The following is an 18,745-nucleotide window of genomic DNA, read 5'->3' on the forward strand; positions in this document are numbered from 1 at the left end:
GTTTCATCACAGCACTCTGTTTATTTGCTTTGTCACACTGTGGTCTATTTATTACTGTTTATTTGTTTATTTTCTTGAATGTAAGCTCTCTGAAAGCGGGGACTTGCCTATCTTAGTTACCTCTAAATTCATAGCCTCTAACAGTTCTTGACACATAGAGGATGCTCAGAAAATGTTTGTTGATGGACCAAGTGGATGACAGAAGTAGCCAAAGGGCAGGAGGAGAATCAGAGAGGGTGGTATCTCCAGGCCAGGAGAGAATTGAAGAAAGCTGGTGTGTGGTCAGGGAGACATGGAGCAGAATAAAAAGGAGAAGCTCCTGTGGGATTTGGCAACAGGGAGGCCCCTGAAGACTTTGACAAGAGCAGGAGACCATAGAGGTGAGAATTGGTGGCTGTGGCTCGGATCTCCTCTAGCCCCTGTTCAGGAATTAGTCCAGTGCCCTGGAGGAGGAAGTGACTGTGTTTGCCGGTAGGGGCTGATCCCAGGGACTCTAGGAGCCTTTGAGGCCTGGCAGTGAGGTGTTTGATCAAATGTCTCCTTCAGAGAGCTCTTCCCTGACCACCCTCTACCTGTATGCTGCCCGTTTCCCTCATCCATGTTTATTTCCTTTACATTATATCTCACTATCTGAAATTCTTATTTGTTAACTTATTACCTGCTCACTCGCAACCTGCACCTGGTATAAACCCCCCAAAGCATGCACATGCCTTCTTTGTTCACTGGTATCACCCCTGCTTAGTGTGGCACCTGGTACAGAGTAGGCACCATCTCTGTGGAATGAATGAAGAAATCCTCTTCTGTATGTGGCTCTCAGCTGCAGCCTAACCACGCAGCATGGGCTCTTCTTGTTTTCACCCTCCCCTGCTGGTTGGGTGGCCAGGTGCAGGTGGACAGCCAGTGGGCAGCCTGTGCTGAGCGGGCAGAGAACTGGAGTTTGCCTGTATGGTCCTAAGCAAGGCACTTCCCCTCTCTGAGCCTCAGTTTCTTTACTGTGCAAGGGGAACGGTAGTAGATTTAATAAAAACATAGAGCACACCAGCACGGCGCCTGGCACACAGTAGGCAGCCATTGAGGGTGGTTTAATAATCCTCCTGGGCCAGGACCTTCCAAGGGCTCAGAGGTTTCCTCCTGGAGCCAGGCCCGTCAGACCTTTCTCTGTAATGTGCAGGTTCTGACTATCCCAGGCCTGCTGAGTCATGTCTGGAAGACACAAGTTTTCATTTCTGGGACGGGGTGAGGGTGGGGGAGGGGGAGGGGAGTAGATGCCCTGGGTTGAGTTGCTGGGATGTGTAATAATCGCATGTTCTTGTTATAGTAGTTTGTTTGCTTGTGTTTTGAAATTACTGTTTTCTGGAGTGGGCATGCCATTTTTATCACCACTATCGATGCACGATGCCCGCATGACTGCTTTTTTCACATCCTCATCAGCATTTGGGACTGTTCTTATATTTGGTGTGAGGTGTTCTGGTCTATGTGCCTCACTATCTCACTATGGTTTTGATTTTGCCATCTGTATATCCTCCTCAATGAAGTGCCTGTCCATGTCTTTTGTAATTGGGTTGTTTGTTTTCGTTTTGAGTGTTTTTGGTGTGTGTGCATTCACATTCTACCACTTGGATGTAAATGTGGTTTCCAGTATTTCCCTCCAGTGGACATTTTGTCATTTCATCGTTCACAGAGCCTAGGTTTTTAATTTTTATAAGTTCTAATTTATTAAAAAAAATCAGCCTGGGCATGGCTTCTCCCTGGGTGTCTGTCCAGGAAGCTTCTTGAAGAGATAATATCTGCCCTGTCCCAGGTGGCAATGGCTGGGTCACGGTGTCAGATTTGTGGATGGGCATGTCTGGCATGGATTGGCATGTGGCGGTGAGCATCTGCTTAGTAGATGTGGGGTTTTGAGGACATGGGACAAGGTGTCTGCTGCAAGCATGTAGGGCCTGCAGGGAGCAGGACTGATCTGAGGTGTCTCCCCAGAACCCCGACCTGGACTCAAAGGCGCTGCTGGCCCTGACTCTGCCTCAACTGGTACAGAAGTTACACAATGGGGAGCTGTCCCCCCAGGCTGCACTCTTCACCTATGTGGGAAAGGTAAGGGTGGCTGGCCAGCCAGTGATCTTCCCTGCTCCTTCCTATTTGCTCTCTCCGTACAGGTTGTGGGGGAAACCTGGCCTGGAGTTTATCTTGCTGAGGGCCATTGTGGGACCACAGTGCTTGGGGCTGCCAGGGAGGAAAGGAGCCAGAGGTGTGTGTGTGTGTGTGTGTGTGTGTGTGTGTGTGTGTGTGTGTGAGAGAGAGAGAGAGAGAGAGAGAGAGAGAGAGGCAGGTTGAAGAGGCTGATTCTGTGTATGAGGAGGGGACACTGATCATGTTGTCTTTGCTAGAAAACTGGCTTTCAGCCCAGACTTCCCTCTCCCTCCTGCCCCCACCTCATTGGTCACCGAGTCTAGTCTGTTCCTTTTCTATGGCTCTCCCTAGTCCACCCCTTGTCCCCACCCCTCTTCAGCCGCCCTGGTCCTCCAGCACTGTCTCCCTTCATGCTCAAGCACCAGCCTCCTGGACAAATCCCTTCAGGCCTCCAGTTCTTCAGACTCTCATTCTGTTCCGCCTTTGTCTCCAGCATCCTCTCTGGCCAAAGCCTCTGGAGCTTGGGGCATCAGTGTAGCTCAGATGTTGGCGGTTCTAGGGCCTGGCATGTTCTGTGCTGGCTTGTGTGGAGTTCCTTTTGCCGATTGGCTCTTCTCCCTCTTCTTTGCCCTGCTCGGTATAACAAGCTCCCCTAGCTGAGCCTTCAGGCCTAGAGGACTGCCCTTCCAAAGCCTTCCCTGACCCTCCCCCCGCTCCCAGCCCAAGTTAGGTTTCCTCTTTAGTGTTCACTTTCTTTTGTTTGTTTTGTTAATCCTCACCCGAGAATATTTTTCCATTGATTTTTAGGGAGAGTGGGAGAGAGAGAGAAAGACAGAGAGAATTATCAATGTGACAGAAACCTATCGAGTGGTTGCCTCCTGCAGGAGCCCTGACCAGGGCCTGGGTTGGGGGAGGAGCCTGCAATCAAGGTACGTTCCCTTGACTGGAATTGAACCTGGGACCCTTTGGTCTGCAGGCCGATGCTCTATCCACTGAACCAAACTGGCTAGGACTGTGTTCACTTTCTAATAGCACATTTCTCATCCCATTATAGGGCCTACTTTGTCTTTCTCTTTTCAATGGCAAATGTGAGCTTTCTTGTGACAGAACTTCTTATTTGTCTTTGCACCTTAGTGCTGGACGCCATATCTTTTATATAGTAAGTGCTCAAGAAATGTGTTTGAAATATGTTTGTGCTTTATGAGTGTGACTTTTGCATGATTTCTTGAATGAGATCACAGGAACCCTAACTGGTTTGGCTCAGTGGATAGAGCGTTGGCCTATGGACTGAAGGGTCCCAGGTTCGATTCTGGTCAAGGGCATGTACCTTGGTTGCGGGCACATCCCCAGTAGGGGGTGTGCAGGAGGCAGCTGATGGATGTTTCTCTCTCATCAATGTTTCTAACTCTCTATCTCTCTCCCTTCCTCTCTGAAAAAAACAATTAAATATTTTTATTTTTTTTTTTTAAAGAAAGAGATCACAGGAAAGCATTCTGGTTACAGATTGGCTTCCTACCTTCATGCCTTGGGTAGCCCGGAGACAGATTTCATGGGCCTGAGTGTGGTAACAGGACCGACACCCATTTTCTCAGATGTTTCACAGGAACAAGAGTATTTACTTAAACTGAACCTCACACTCCCCTGACCTTTCCCTCCTGTAGGGCCCTGTTGAGTGTGTGTCAGCAAAGCCTAGTGGCCACCAGCCACAGTGAGGGTGTCCTTACTCCAGTCAAGCGCCCACCCCCTTCACTGTGAGTCAGTGACTCCGCCATGTGACTTGATGATCAAATTCAAGAGCTCCTGGGAGAGGGGAAGCTTAGCTTGGGGAGATGAGGGCCAGGCCTGGGGCAGAGGAGCGTGTGCTGGGCTCTGGGAGGCGAGAGCCTGGGTCTAGCCCTGCATTGTGCTGACGCCCAGTGTGGTTTGAGACGGGGATCTGCCCTGACGGCCTCACTGGGCAGAGAGGTGGCTGAAGGAGGAGGAGAGTGGCCAAGGCTCATCTCATTCCCTCTGGGGGGCTTCTGACGCCGGTATCTTGCTCTTTCGAGTGCCCTGCTTGTGCCTTGCCCCTGGGATGCCTCTCTTTCTCCGTCTCTGGGGGGTTGAAGGCCAGAGACAGCCTGGGTGAGGCTGGGGCCAGATGTCCCCAGTGACGTGGATGCTGGGCCCTAAATTATCCTCTGCGCTCATGGCTACCCTTCCCCTGAGTATAATTCAGAAGGCCAGTTTTATGTTGTGTGTATTTTACCACATTTCCTTTAAAGGCCGGCCTCACTGTGCCCTGTGTCCATTTCTCCCTCCCCTAGGCCTGGGAAGTGAACAAAGAGACCAACTGTGTGACCACCTACCTGGCAGACTGTGAGACTCAGCTGTCCCAGGCCCCCAAACAGGGCCTGCTCTATGGTGTCCCCGTGAGCCTCAAGGAGTGCTTCAGCTACAAGGTATGCCCTGCCTTAGCGTCAGGCCTCAACTCCTCCGCGTCCCTGCCAACAGCTCTGTGTCCTGGGTTACCCTGGGCCCTCAGAGGAAATGTCAGGTCCAGAGGCCTTGAGCGGGCACCACGGTGTGCTCTGTCTTGGCCTGTGACAGGGCGGTGGGAGTGGACCCTCTGCTGCTGAAAGGGCCCTGACTCATCAGCCATGTCCCTCTCGGTGTCCATCCCTCCTTCTAGGGCCAGGACTCGACCTTGGGCTTGAGCGTGAATGAGGGGGTGCCAGCAGAGTACGACAGCGTGGTGGTGCAGGTGCTAAAGCTGCAGGGCGCCGTGCCCTTCGTGCATACCAACGTGCCCCAGTCCATGTTCAGGTTGGGTCTCATGGGTGTGGGGAGGAGGCAGGGTCACCTGTGCCAGGGTGACATGGCCAATCCATCCCTGCTTCCTCCAGCTATGACTGCAGTAACCCCCTCTTTGGCAAGACCACGAACCCATGGGATCCCTCTCAGAGCCCAGGTGGCTCCTCAGGGGGAGAAGGAGCCCTCATTGGAGCTGGAGGATCCCTGCTGGGCTTAGGCACCGACATCGGGGGCAGCATCCGCTTTCCCTCCTCCTTCTGTGGCATCTGCGGCCTCAAGCCTACAGGGAACCGCCTCAGGTATGGTGTAGGAAGTGGGTGGAGGGAGCTCTGGGTCCCTCGTGGTGTGACCTTGGCCTAGCTTCTCGCCTCTCTGGGTTCCTGGCAGGGGTTCCCTGCCTGGGGTTTTTCTGGGAGGGAGTCCCACAGCTCCACGCTGGCCCTGGTTCCTAGCTGCCACGTGGTAAGATTTCTGAGCTACTGTGTGGGTGAGGAGTGGGGCAGAGGTAGGCTCTTTCTTGTTCCCAATTATCTTGTGTTTCTTATCCAGCAAGATTGGTCTGAAGGGCTGTGTCTATGGACAGCTGGCAGGTGAGGTTTGTGGTTTCCTTAGTGCCCTGGAGGCGGTGGTGGTGGTGGTGGTGGTGGGGGTTTGCCTGATCCACCTCTGCCCCTGCCTCTTCTGAGGACAGAGTTTGGTCCCCAGGCCACTCTAGGTCTGAGGTCCTACCTCCTTATCTCTGTCCACACTCCTGGGCCATGGCCCAGCCCCTTACTTGGACCCAACCCCAGAGCCCAGTGATCTCTCTTCCCTCCCCTCCCCACCTGACAGTACAGCTCTCAGTTGGCCTCATGGCCCGGGATGTGGAGAGTCTGGCGCTGTGCCTGCGAGCACTGCTGTGTGAGGACATGTTCCGGTTGGACACCACTGTGCCCCCCTGCCCTTCAGGGAGGAGGTGAGCAGGGATGGGGGTGGGTGCAGTTGTCACTGGTGCTCCTGAGCCCAGAGGGCAGCCCCCAGGCAGTGTGGGAGGCCTTGGAGGCCCTGTCTCCTGAAAACCAGCCCCTAGGGGCCGGAGACCAGGGTCAGCTGCTGCTCCACAGATAGCCACTAGATGGAGCCCTTGCCTGCATTTAGAAACTCAGTCTTCCAAATTGTCAGCTGGCAATCTTGGCTGAGGACAGGTCCCGCCTTCTAGCCCCAGCCTCTGCTGCTGCCACCAAGGAACCACTTCCCAGCACCAGAACAACTTGAGGGAGAACTGATGTGCCTCCTCCGTGTTTGACCTGCAGCAAACAGGAGCCTTTCTTCAGTATTTGCGTCCATACCCCCAACCTCCTTTGTGATGCTTGGCATGTAGGCTGAATAAGGATAGTTAAAGGCAGACCGTCTGAGAAAGCTGGGATCTGTGGGCAGTGTTGAAAGCTGGCTCCCCAAATACCACCAAAACAGCCTGTGGATCGGACAAAGCTGAGTTTACTAGTTTCTGTGGTGAAGGAGAATGCTGCCCCAACAGAACCTTAGTAGCACTAGGGCGGGGAGGGGTGAGGGTAGAGGAGGAGAGAAGGGGCAAAGTGGGGATATTTGTTGAGATTTTGAACTCTGGTTTTTTAGGTGAGTATTTCAATGTGGGGGTTTGTAAGGATCATGATGTAATAGTAGTTTAGGATTGGTGGACACAGCAAGGTGAGGATTTTGAGGTGAGGGATTTAAGGAGTCTTAAAGCATAAGGTGTCATTTTACCCTTCTGTTGAAGAGTTGAAGGGTCTTTTAAGAATGGAAAATCCTTTGCACTTTATATATAAAGCATTCAGGAGCATTCAAGTTAGATGGATGCAGACAGTGGCATAGTGAAGCCATGCGAATGCAGACAGTACACTGAGCAATGCAAGCTCCATGGCTCCCTCACGCAGCCCAGGTCACCTTGGGAAGGCGGGAGGCCCCTGGGCAGGTCAGTGGGCCTTGGTGCTCCTTGGCAGGTGGGAAATCTGTGCTGGATGGTGTGAGCTCCCCTCCCCAGCAGAGTAGGATGTCCTAACGGACCCCCTCCCCGAGAAGGAGGAGCGGTGGAAATGAGGTCTGGGACAGTTTATCATGGGAGTCAGGTCCTGCATTCTTGACACAGGCAGCAGACAGGACATAGTATTGTCACTCTGCATTGGTGGTCTTGGACCGGTGTCAGCACCCCTCTGGGCTGGATCTGAAGCCTTAATTTCCTCATATGAACGAGGGAATCTGCAGGGTCATCGTGAAGTTATTCTGAGAAAGGGCTGGCCTTGCTGGCAGTCTGTTTTCAGGGGTTGCGGGCCTCAGCCTAGCAGCTGTGTGAGGCTGAGTGGCTTCGATCTCGGGAAGCCCCACCTCGGGCCACCCTCTCCCGACCGGACTCTGACTCTTGTGCTTCGTCTCCAGGTCTGTGCAAGCTCTCGGCCCTTGCGTGTGGGGTATTATGAGACAGACAAGTACACCATGCCCACCCCAGCCATGAAGCGGGCCGTGCTGGAGACCAAGCAGAGACTGGAGGCTGCTGGCCACACGGTATGGCTGCAGGGGCCCAGAAGCCCTGGCATGGCCTTCCTTCAGGGAAGCCTTCCTGGCCACCACCCCTTCCTGGCATCCTTGCACCCGGATTGTTTTGTGGTTGGGCTGGGAACTGAGTCCCTGTGGCAGCAGTATAGACAGGGCTAATCAGGAGTGTGTGTTGGGGTAAGTAATTGATGGTGGACTCAGCCTCGTGCTAGGGATGTGTGATGGTGGCTTTGGGAAGCCTCATCCACCACATGGTGCACAGCTGCCCATAGGTTCCCGGGGCCCTGAGATGGTGGGCCCGTGGGTGTTGGTCTGCTAATCTCAGACCAGTTCACGTGTGGCTCCGGGAAGCAAGGCCACCTTGGTGGCTGCAGTGAGAGCTACCGTGCGGCAGAGTTGGTCCAGTCCATCCTCAGGGCCATCTGGGCAGCACGGGGGTGGACAGACCCAAGGGTTTCTAGGGGTGGGGGCTCATACCTTCCAATCCTGCAGCTGGTTCCCTTCCTGCCAAGCAACATACCCTACGCTCTAGAGACGCTATCTACCGGCGGGCTGTTCAGTGATGGTGGCGGCAGCTTCCTACACAACTTGTGAGTGATGATTGTCTTCGGGGTCTGCGGTGGAATCAGGACAAGGGTAGACCCAGGGAGAGCAGTGGAGTGCTTTGACCCCCAGGGACGGGCCACCTGGGGGAAGAAGGGGGACAGGCCTCAGCTGAACACAAAGAAGGACGACGCATTCTGGGCAGGGACCCGCTGCATTTCCAACTGCAGGTTGGGCCTGCAGATACCTCACCAGAGACAGTTTGGAAAGGTGCCAGCGCAAGGGGAGGCTGGACTGAGCATGTGTGGTCTGGCCCCCAGCTGAGCTCTTTGGGAGGTAGGAGATGGGCAGGGGCCTACCTGACTGTCGGGAAAGATGAGAGATAAGGGCAGGATCAGGCAGGAGGGCAGGGGTCTAGACATCATGCTGTGATTTGAGGCTCTTCTTTTTCATTTCTTCCCTTCCCTTCCCTTTTCTTTTCTTTTCTCTTCTTTTCTTTTCTTTTCTTTTCTTTTCTTTTCTTTTCTTTTCTTTCTTTTCTTTCTTTTCTGTCTCTTTGGAGAAGAGGCCCTTCTTTTTTTTTTGTTAATATATTTTATTGTTTTTTTTTACAGAGAGGAAGGGAGAGAGATAGAGAGTTAGAAACATCGATGAGAGAGAAACATCGATCAGCTGCCTCGTGCACATCTCCCACTGGGGATGTGCCCACAACCCAGGTACATGCCCTTGATCAGAATCGAACCTGGGACCTTTCAGTCCGCAGGCCGATGCTCTATCCACTGAGCCAAACCGGTTTCGGCAGAAGAGGCCCTTCTGACTTGAGCCATATCCTTCCCTTTCGAGCAGGACCTCAGTTTTCTGTCAAGTCGGTGGGTTGGACCAGATCCGCTTTAAGGGACTTTGCAGAGCTCACATTCAGAGAGGCTTGTTCCACCCGAATGTTTTCAGACCTTAAAGACTGACAGAGGCAGAGGCCAGGCCTGCGAAGGTGCCTCTGGTGACACACCTGGGCTTACTGGACTTCCCCCAGTGGTTGAGGATGGTCCAGGCTTCCTGGAAGGTGCTACGTTTCATTCTGGCCATGGAATGAGGCCCAGGCTCAGCCACCTGAGACCTTTCCCTGAGATCTAGAACCAGGGACAGCCTCAGAGACAAGCGTCATGGGTGGCCCACTCTGGACAGCCCCACGGGTGTCTCCAGGCTGGCGTCAGCAACAGGGGTTGCCCTCAGTATCAAGCCCTGGCCAGGGAGATGTTGCCCTCAGTCCTTATTGCTCTGAGCTGAGTTTGCCAGGGAGTGTGACCTGCTAGTCCTGAGGAATTAGCAAAAACTAGTCACACATTTGAAAGGAGTCAGTTAAAGGGCTTGGAGACCAGCGGTTACCAGCGTGTGATGAGGAGAGAGATGGACAAAGGTTGCTGAATAGAAAATGGAGGACCCAGTGGGTGGGGGTAAGCCAGGAGGGATGCCTTGGGTGGGAGTGGCTGGACTGGACCCTTTGTCTCCCAGCAAAGGTGATTTCGTGGACCCCTGCTTGGGGGACCTGATATGGATTCTGAAGCTGCCCAAGTGGCTTAAAGGACTGCTGGCTTTCGAGCTCAAGCCTCTGGTGAGGGCACAGGGAGTGGAAGGGGTGGGGTGGGTGAGGGGGAGCTTCTGGGGCTCTTCCCTTTCTCATCAGCCTCTCCTGGCAGGCATGGCCTCTTCTTCCCAGCCTCCCACCCAGACTCCTCTGCTCCTCCCACCCCTCTGGTCTTTAGTCGTCCTGCATGCTGAAGGGGGTGCCACTTGGGACCTGGGGGAGGAACAGAGAGAGGAGGCATGGTGGCTTGGCCTGAGGAAGATTGTTGTCAGCACCTGGCCCAAAGCTGAGTCACTGACTCTGTGTCTGTCCTGCAGCTCCCACGGTTGGCAGCCTTTCTCAGCAGCATGAAGTCTCGGTAAGAAAATTTCCATGTCCCGATGCCTCCCTCTCTCTTCCTCAGACCTGGGTTGAAGTGGTTTCTGACAGGAAAAGAGGTGGGAAGTGACTTCTGAGGCTGAAAGTGGCCCAGACAGGTGGCAACTCTGTTACTCAAGATTTCCAGCTTGACTAGTGCTGAGGACGGGAGCTTCCTGTCCCCAACACTATTCAAGTCGGAGACCTTGAGTTGGAGTCTATTCCACAGTCCCTCCGTGGCCTTCACGTGGGAGCTGCAAGTTGTCTTAGCAAAGCCCAGGTCTGGCTGGAAAGCGGGCTGGAGGGAGATCACAGGATGGGAGTGGTGGGGAGGAGATTGCCCTGGCTGGGGCATGGGTGGGAAGGACCAGGAAGGAGTTGCTGTGCGGCAGGGGACAAGGGGATGCTGGAGGCCCTGTGAGGATGCTCTTTGGAGAGATCTGAACTGAACTGAGCTGCACTGGGTCTTGCCTGCCCCTTAGTGGCTGGAGCGGGAAAATCAGGGCAGTAGCTGCCCCATTTTCAGGCCCTGGCATCCTGTGGGCTTGCTCCTTTTCTCACCACAGGGCATTTAGGACCTTGGACAGCTCTGCCCCCTCCTAAGGGTAGCTAGGAATCAGGCCTGGTCTGGTCCTGCCTCTGAGGTGGAGTCACTAAGTAACTCAGCCCAAGTCCCCTGTGGGGCCTGATCTTCTCAACAGGACAGTAGGGATGTGAACTTCTGCCCTGCACTGCTTCCCTCTCAGAGCTCCCACAATGTTGAGAAGGGTCTGCAGGAATGAGATCCGGGAGGTGTTAAGAGTAGGGGTCTGATGTTGCTCACTCCCTTATCCCCATGGCTGTGACCATCGTGGCTGGTGACATCACTCCCTCTGCCAGGTCCACTGGGAAGCTCTGGGAACTGCAGCACGAGATCGAGGTGAGGCACAGCCCCGAACTAGACTAGGGTGGGCATGGGAGGGGTGGACAGGGCACCTGCCAGTGGGCTCTCTTGGGCACTGGTTTTATTTGTCTTCTGGAGCAGCCTGTTATTCCCCCTCCCTGGACAGGCCTGCTCGGGTCCAGCTCTCTGACCCTCACTTGCCCAAATGCACATCCTTGGGGGCTGGGTCAGCCAGGGCTCGTACTCTGGACGCCTCTTCTTCCGTATGGTGCTGCCTGTCACCAGGCACTCTGTGGCCCTGCCCTGGCCAGAAGAATGGTGTCTACAGTTCCTGTAGGAGGCGGGGAAATCACTTCCCCCTGAAAGCAGTCCTACCTGTGTCCCTGAAGACCTCCATCCCATTGTGACTCCCCAGCCCCCAGCCACCCTAGCCCCCAGCCACCCAGTGCCTGAATCAAAGGCTGGGCTGGGTCTGAGTGCTTCACCCGCTGTGCTGGTACCCTCCCCAGGTATACCGCAGCTCTGTGATTACCCAGTGGAGAGCACTGGACTTGGATGTGCTACTCACGCCCATACTGGGCCCTGCTATGGACTTGAATGCCCCAGGCAAGGCCACAGGTGAGGCCTGCTTCCCCACCATGCCCCTGACAGCCCCACCCATCCCTTCTCTTCTATGAGTTCAGCCCTGTGCCTGGCCAGGCTGCTGGGAAGGAGAAGAGGAGGAGCCCTGGGGAGGATCTGGCTCTTAGGCGACTCACAGTCTGGCTGGCTGCAAAGATGGGATGTCTGGGAGGGAATGAGCTCCCTGTCCTCCACACTCTTCAAGTTGGAGATCTTGAGTTACAGAGTCTGTGGTTTGGGGAGGTGGGATTTCGATAAGCCAAGAAAACAGGAGTGACATTCCAGCTGGGGAAGCTACATGGGCAGAGGCTTGGGGCAAACCCCAGCAGGCTCTCCAGCCTGGCCTGCATCTGGGTTCCTGGGCTTTGTCATTCACTCAAGTCTCAGCCCTGGGAGAGAGCCTATCCCTGCCTGTGGAGGTCGGCTGCCACTTCACGGGATGGGAGACTGAGGCGCAGACAGGACAGTTGGCACCGAAGGTCACCTGGCCTGCTCCAGCCACTTGTGCTGTGTCTCAGGGGCCGTCAGCTACACTCTGCTCTACAACTGCCTGGACTTCCCAGCGGGGGTGGTGCCTGTCACCACAGTGACGCTCGAGGATGAGGCCCAGATGGAGCATTGCAGAGGCTACTTTGGAGATAAGTGGGACAAGGTGCTGTGGAAGGTGAGATCATGGGGACTGGCCTGGCCAACTGCAGGTCTCCCTTCTCCTGGACTCACCCATTCCCTAACTGTAGCTGCAGCGGAGGAAATAGATAAGCACATGTAGGTCTTGCCTGTCTTCTTTTCTTTTTAAATATGTTTTTATTGATTTTTAGAAATAGAAGAAGGGAGAGGGATAGAGAGATAGAAACATCAACAAGAGAGAAACATCATCAATCGGCTGCCTCCTGCACGCCCCCACCCGGGATCGACCTTGCAACCTGAGCGTGTGCCCTGACCATGACCTCCTGGTTCATAGGTTGACGCTCAACCATGAGCCACACCAGCCGGCCTTGTCTGTCTTTCTTAACACAAGACCCCGAAGGATGCAGCTGGGCTTGCTGTGCTGCCCCTCCTCTCCATCTGGGGTGCTTCTTGGCCCTGGGGTGGGGTCCTGCCTTGCCGCCTCCCATTCTTATCCCTGTGTCCCTGCAGGCCATGAAGAAGAGCGTGGGGCTGCCTGTGGCCGTGCAGTGTGTGGCTCTGCCCTGGCAGGAAGAGCTGTGTCTGCGGTTTATGCAGGAGGTGGAATGGCTGATGACCCCTGAAAAGCAGCCATTCTGACTGCTGCCTGCCCAGCCACCCAGCCGGCTCCAAAGGACCCACTGGATCTGCGTCCAGCCTGGTCAGGGCACAGCTGCCATCCTGCGAGGAAACGTTCACTTGGGGCAGAGGCCGCCTCCCCCAACCCCCTTCCAAGAAGCCGAGACCCCCTGAGTCTGGACCTTGCCCCTCAGTCTGGTCCCCTGTCTCTGTCCTGATCCCTCTCCATGTGGCAGCCAGTGGGTATGCCATAGGCAAGGCACCACTAACAGTCAAAAAATGGTTTCTAGTCTGTGTACTTTCTGGCCGTCACTGTCAGGCACTGGGGGTTGGAGCCTTGACCTTTTAGAGCCCGATTCCAGCCATGTCAGTTTCCTGCTCCCAAACCTCCCCTGGTTCCCATCATACAGGATGGACACAGGCTTCTCCGAGTGGGTGTTGCACACCCAGCACTTCACCCTCCCCCACGCCCTGCCTTAGATGAGATCCTGCTTTGCTAGACATTGCCCTTTCTCTTCTTCCTTCCTTTGATCCTTCCTTCTGCTGAGGAAGCCCTTTCTGCTCCTCTACCTTTAGATACTCTGAGGCCCAGCTCAGACCCCTTTTCTCCAGAAGGCCTTCCCTCCTGCCTCTGAGCCTTGGAGTGGGTGGCCAGTTTCCCAGAGTCTGCCCCATGTGCTGGGCATCTGTGTGTGGGGAGCTGCCTCTCAGCACGCTGGCTCTCCTTGATGGCAGGGACTCTATTGTATATCTTTGTCCTCAGTGGCCAGCACCGGGCTGGGCACAGGGCAGCAGGGAGTCTGGAGTGCTGACCCTGAGCTGGCACCATTGGAGTGCTGACCCCTCTGGTAGTGAGTCCACAGGCCTGGGGAGGTGAGCACCAGACAGGCGATCTGGTAGAGAGTGCTCACGGGCCGGCCAAGGCTTCCTGAAGGAGGAGGGCCTCTGTTGAGTCTAGATGATTCCCAGAGGCTGAGATCGGGGATGAGGACATCCCAGGGAGAAGGAACAATAGTACGCCCAAAGACCAGGATGAGTTTGGCAGATGGAGGCATGTTGAATGGGTGCAGGAGAAGGAGCAAAAACGTAGGTGGTGTCAGATCCAAGTGGATTTGAGGGGCCAGTTCAGGAACTGGAATCCTATTTCATGGGCAATGGGGAGCTCTTGAATGATCACACAAGTGCAGTGAGGAGAGTAGACTGGATGGATAGAGGCTGCAGAGAGATAAAGAGGTTGCTCCATTTTCCTAATCGGGAAGGAGGCCTGAAGCCTGAGCTAGGGTGGGGTTCCAGCTGCAGAGAGAGGTGGTTTGGGAATTGACTGTTGAAATGCAAGTGAGCTATCAGCTCAGTCTGCCAGGTCACCTCTCACTGCACTGCATTGCTTGGCAGGTGGAAGGTTGGCTGGCTTGTGACAGACTTCTTGGCCCTACCAGCAGAACCCCCTCACTCCTTCTTGTCCCCCCTACCCCTCAGCCCTAGCGCTAACTCCCTGCTTGCTGTAGAAGGTGTTTCTGAGCCTGAGCCTTCTGGTAGGGTAGGCCATAGGCTCTCACCTGGCCTACTTCAAATTCTTTTCCGGACCAGCTGCCTTGCCAAGGAAGGCTTGCCTCTCCATTCTGATCTTTCTACTCCTCCAAAGGTGCTTCCCCTCATGGTTGTACAACCAGTGGTAACTGCATTCTCTGCCAAAGGTGTCTCTGCCTTGGTGGGGCCCCACACCTTGGAGCTGACTAGAGGGCCCAACCCACATGGATGCCTGTACCAGGATGACCTGGTAGTTGCTGTACTTTGCCCTGGTTCCTTGTAACAGCTGTGTCATTTCACCTCATACTGTTCCATAAAGATACCTGCCATCTGCCCAGTTTCCTCCTGACCAATTTCTCTTTTTTGTTATTAATATTCTTGTGGCTTCAGACGCAAGGCTTCATTCCTTCATTCATTCACCCTAAAGCCCCAGCATGGGAATACCCACCCTGTGCTGAATGGTCCTGGAACTCAACCAAGCCTGGTTTCCATCCTTGGGCCCCTGGGCTTGTGGGGGTGGTGGACGTTGACACAAACACATCTGTTCCCCAGGTGATCAGCGGTGGGGAAAAGGGAAGATAAGGGACCAAATGCTGCCAAAACGCGGAGGAGGTGGTCACTGCGCAAGTACCATCTCCACTGCTTCGCTCTAATCCAAGCAACCTACCTCCTGGATGCTGCAATAGCCTAACTTGGCTCCCTGTGTTCATCGTCACCTGTCCCCCAACCTACTTTCCAGATAGTAGCCAGAGTGCTCCCTTAAAAGTGTATATCAGATTGAGTCACTTCTCTCAAGACCTGCCAATGACCCATCCCATCCAGAATAAAATCCAGGGTCCTTGTGTCCCGTGAGGCCCTGTGTGAAGTGGCCCTTGCCCACCTCTCCAGCCCCACCTTGGGTGTCTCCTCCCGTTCACTGTGCTCCAGCCACATGGTCACCTTTTGGTTTCCTGATCATCTCAAGCTGGTCCGTGCATCACAGCCTTGGTGTTAGCTGTCCCTGTGCCTGGAACACTCAGCGCCAATGTCACCTCCCCTGATCACCCACTGGTTAAGCAGTTGCCCTGACCCTTCCTAATGTCACCCTTTGTACTTGGCATTATCACTATCTGGGACCATATGATTTTTTGTCTCAACTCGAGCTTCCTGAGAGCTGTGCTCTGTCTTGCTCGTCACTGTATTCTTGGTATGTGGAATGGTGCTTATAAGGCGCTCAATTCTGTGAACATTCAGTGAGCGTGCACTAGGGGCCAGGCTCGTACTGGGTGCTGGGACTGCGGTGATGAGTGATGGGTTCTTGTCCTCTTGGAGCTTACATTCTGGAGGGTACTTGCTGAATGACCGGAGGACGGGAGGCACCTGGTGTGCAGTGAAGACCCTCACTAATGCATGGAGTGATGCATTTACTCTTCATCAGGTAAAAGGGGGGAGGGTGTATTGAATGACATTTACCAAGTACTTACTATGACCCTTTTAGGCACTTAACAGTTACCATTTAATTCACCTAGTTACCAAATCATTGGCATCGTTGGCTTGCTCGTGACAGACTTGTTGGCCTTACCCTGTCATGTCCCACATTATAGAAAGGTGACACACTTTTCCCAGGGGCCCACAGGTAGAAGTGGGGGAATGGGAATAAAAAAACGGTGTCAGTCTATGTCAGAACCTATGCAGTGAGCTTTCTAGTATCCGCTGGTGCTGAGGTAGAGAGAAGTGACAGCAGAAGCCAACCACTTCCTTTTCCTGTCTGACCACTGGTCCAGTGGCATCAAGACCCTTTAAGTCATATGGCCACTGCCTGTCTTAGCCTTTCCTCCCTTCCTGGGTGCACTGCCACAGCTTCTTGCCTGGTCTTTCCTATCTCCAGGCTGTTCTCCAATTGTCCTTCATATCACAGTCGGGTGGCCCTTTAATTTTTAAATAAATCATACATGATGCTCAGTTGACTTATTTTAAAAAATACATATTTTTATTGATTTCAGGGAGGAAGAGAAAGGGAGAAAGAGAAACATCAATGATGAAAGAATCATTGATCGGCTGCTTCCTGTATGCCTCTTACTGGGGATCAAGCCTGCAACCTGGGCATAGCCCTTGACCAGAATTGAACCCAAGACCCTTCAGTATGCAGGCTGATGCTCTATCTACTGAGCCAAACCAGCTAGGGTGATGCTCAAGTTTATTTCTGTATCATATGTTCTCCATTTCTGTTGCTGGATAATTAAGTGGTAGTGGTAATAATTTTCTAATAGTTTATCTTGTTACCTCAGATTATTATTCAGTGCTCTAATTAATGTAGTGTTCAAAAAACAAACAAAAAACAACCTAAAACGTAGTGGCTTGAAAAAAAAATCACAATTTCTTAAGTCCAGAATTCAGGCAGAACTTGGGTGGTTAATACTTCTGCTCTACGTGGCATTAACTGGAGTCATTCTCCAATGATAGTCAGCTGACCGATGACCTAGTCTGAAGTGACTAAAATGATTTCACTTACATTTATGCTGCTTTGGTGGGCACAGCTGATAGGTAGGTTCAGCTGGGCCCTTCCCCACTCCATGCAGACTCAGGGCCTCTCCACATGGTCACTGAAGCAGGGTGGTCAGACTTTTTACATGGTAGCTCAGGGCTCCAAGAGTGAGCATTCTGTCCTGGCAAGTGTGGCTCAGTTGGTTGGGCATCATCTCATGCACTGAAAGGTTGCTGTTTGATTACTGGTCAGGACACATGCCCTGGGTTGTGGGCTTGATCCCCAGTAGGGGGCATGCAGGAGGCAGCTAGTCGATGTTTTACTCTCACATCAATGTTTCCCTCTCCATTTCTCTCTCTAAAAAACAACAAAAAAAATATTTTTAAAAAAGAGTGAGCATTCTAAGGAGCCCTTCCAGAAGCTGCAAGACTTCTTGTGACCTAACTTCAGAAGTTCATAACATCCTTTCCATAATCTATTGGGCCAGTAAGTTAGTAAGGCTGTCCAGGTTCAAGGAGGGTGAGGAAGGGACTCTCCCTCCCAATGGGGGAATGGTATATGCATACAAGGAGTTGAAGGGATTGATGGTGGCCATCTTAGAGAAAGCTACCATATTCAGGGAATGGGTGACCTTTGTAAATATGTAAATCTGTTCACACCTAAGATCTTTAGTATCACTTGTGCTCAGTCCAGACGCTTGGCGATGACCTACAAGGCCATGCTTGAGCTGCGTGCTGCTGCACACTCTGTTCTGCTTCCTGAGTGTCCACATCCTGGCCACGTGGCCCTCAGGTGCACACCTCCCACCTCGAAGCCCTTTGCTCACCGTGCTTGCTCTTCCTGGAGTGCTCTTCCTATATCGCCAAGACTTCTGCTTATCCAAGGCATGGGTGGTTGTCCTCTTACAACTGTCAGGTGTGTTGAAAGGGCTTATTGAAAGCAGGGACTGTGACTTAATGATAGTACTAGGCTTGAAGTTATGTTTCATTATTTCACTGGAAACTATGGGCATCACCATTTCCACTTTATAGACAGGGAAACAAGCTGAGGGAAAGTTGCTGGTTTGTCCAAAATCAAAGACTTGAACAGAGAAGACCTGAACCCACATGCCTGACTCCTTTGCACAATCATCCCAAGAACATGCACTGAACACCCTTTGGGTGCCAGGTTCTCTGCAAGGTGCCCATGTACACTGGAGACAGAAGCAGCACCCATGTGCTGTGTGCTGCTGCTGGTGTCTATTTGTAGGAGGTGTCTGTCATGTCCCTGTCCACCGCCCCTTCCTCTCCCTGGGGTTGTGCTATTGGAGTTCAGGACACAGTCAGGGGACCTGCCATTATTTCTATTAGACATCATCTTTTGGAGTCACCCCAAGGCTCCAGCCTATTGAGAGCCTTTGGGATTCTGGCACTGTTGCTCACTCTTTCTGCTCTGCCTCCCAGCTTGTCTACCCACAATTCTGAGCACTGGACCTCTCCAACTTCATCCAAGTCACCAATAAGTATATGGATCAGATTAAGGCCAAGAAAAGAGCCGTGGGGTGTTTCACTCCAGTTCACCCCAGGTCAACCTGATCTGCTGCACCCTTAAGAGATGGCCATATAATTAAGTACTGACCCTCCCAACCAGCTTTGGTTGGGTCTTCCAAGTTCCCAACATGTAGATTGGGAGTGGTGACTCTGGGTGCCTTAGGCAGGTAATGTTACAGAGTCAGGGCTGTGTGGGGTTTGCCATTGTATATCCAGAACCCTTCACAGTGCCTGGTACTCAGCGGGTACCCAGCAAAGGCTTATTGAATGGAGGAATGCGTGACTTGTTATTAGTGAACCCATTTTGGTCTCTTCTGATACTTCCTTCTCTTGTCCCCAACAGGAAATATCCCAATCTGTCCCTGCCCTCTACCTTCCATAAGGACAAATAACCCCCAGTTCAACCTATAGCTTTCTCCTGGTCTGCAATTCCTGATCCAGCCACTCCCCCCAACTCCCTACCCCATCCGTTCCTCCGTTCCTCCAATATATCTATCGAATTCCTCTCACAGTGCGCCCAGGGTCAGCAATCAGAAACAGTCCCT

The 18,745-nt window shown here is 53.2% G+C and overlaps 1 protein-coding gene across 1 annotated transcript; it reads left to right on the forward strand.

Annotated features, from left to right (window-relative positions):
* The first annotated feature begins 1,556 nt into the window (after positions 1 to 1,556).
* LOC139001774 (fatty-acid amide hydrolase 1-like) lies at positions 1,557 to 14,474 on the forward strand. Its single transcript, XM_070403303.1, is given in 16 exon segments — positions 1,557 to 1,869; positions 1,978 to 2,091; positions 4,434 to 4,568; positions 4,799 to 4,932; positions 5,013 to 5,219; positions 5,470 to 5,510; positions 5,752 to 5,856; positions 5,859 to 5,875; positions 7,333 to 7,458; positions 7,942 to 8,039; positions 9,502 to 9,601; positions 9,892 to 9,932; positions 10,811 to 10,850; positions 11,324 to 11,432; positions 11,954 to 12,099; positions 12,573 to 14,474. Coding segments are annotated over 16 exon segments (1,575 nt in total). The 5' UTR covers positions 1,557 to 1,836; the 3' UTR covers positions 12,702 to 14,474.
* Positions 14,475 to 18,745: the final 4,271 nt, after the last annotated feature.

This window comes from Myotis yumanensis, unplaced genomic scaffold (genome assembly GCF_028538775.1).
Source record: "Myotis yumanensis isolate MYYU_CA2020_CCGP unplaced genomic scaffold, mMyoYum1.0.hap1 SCAF_2, whole genome shotgun sequence".
Classification (NCBI taxonomy): domain Eukaryota; kingdom Metazoa; phylum Chordata; class Mammalia; order Chiroptera; family Vespertilionidae; genus Myotis; species Myotis yumanensis.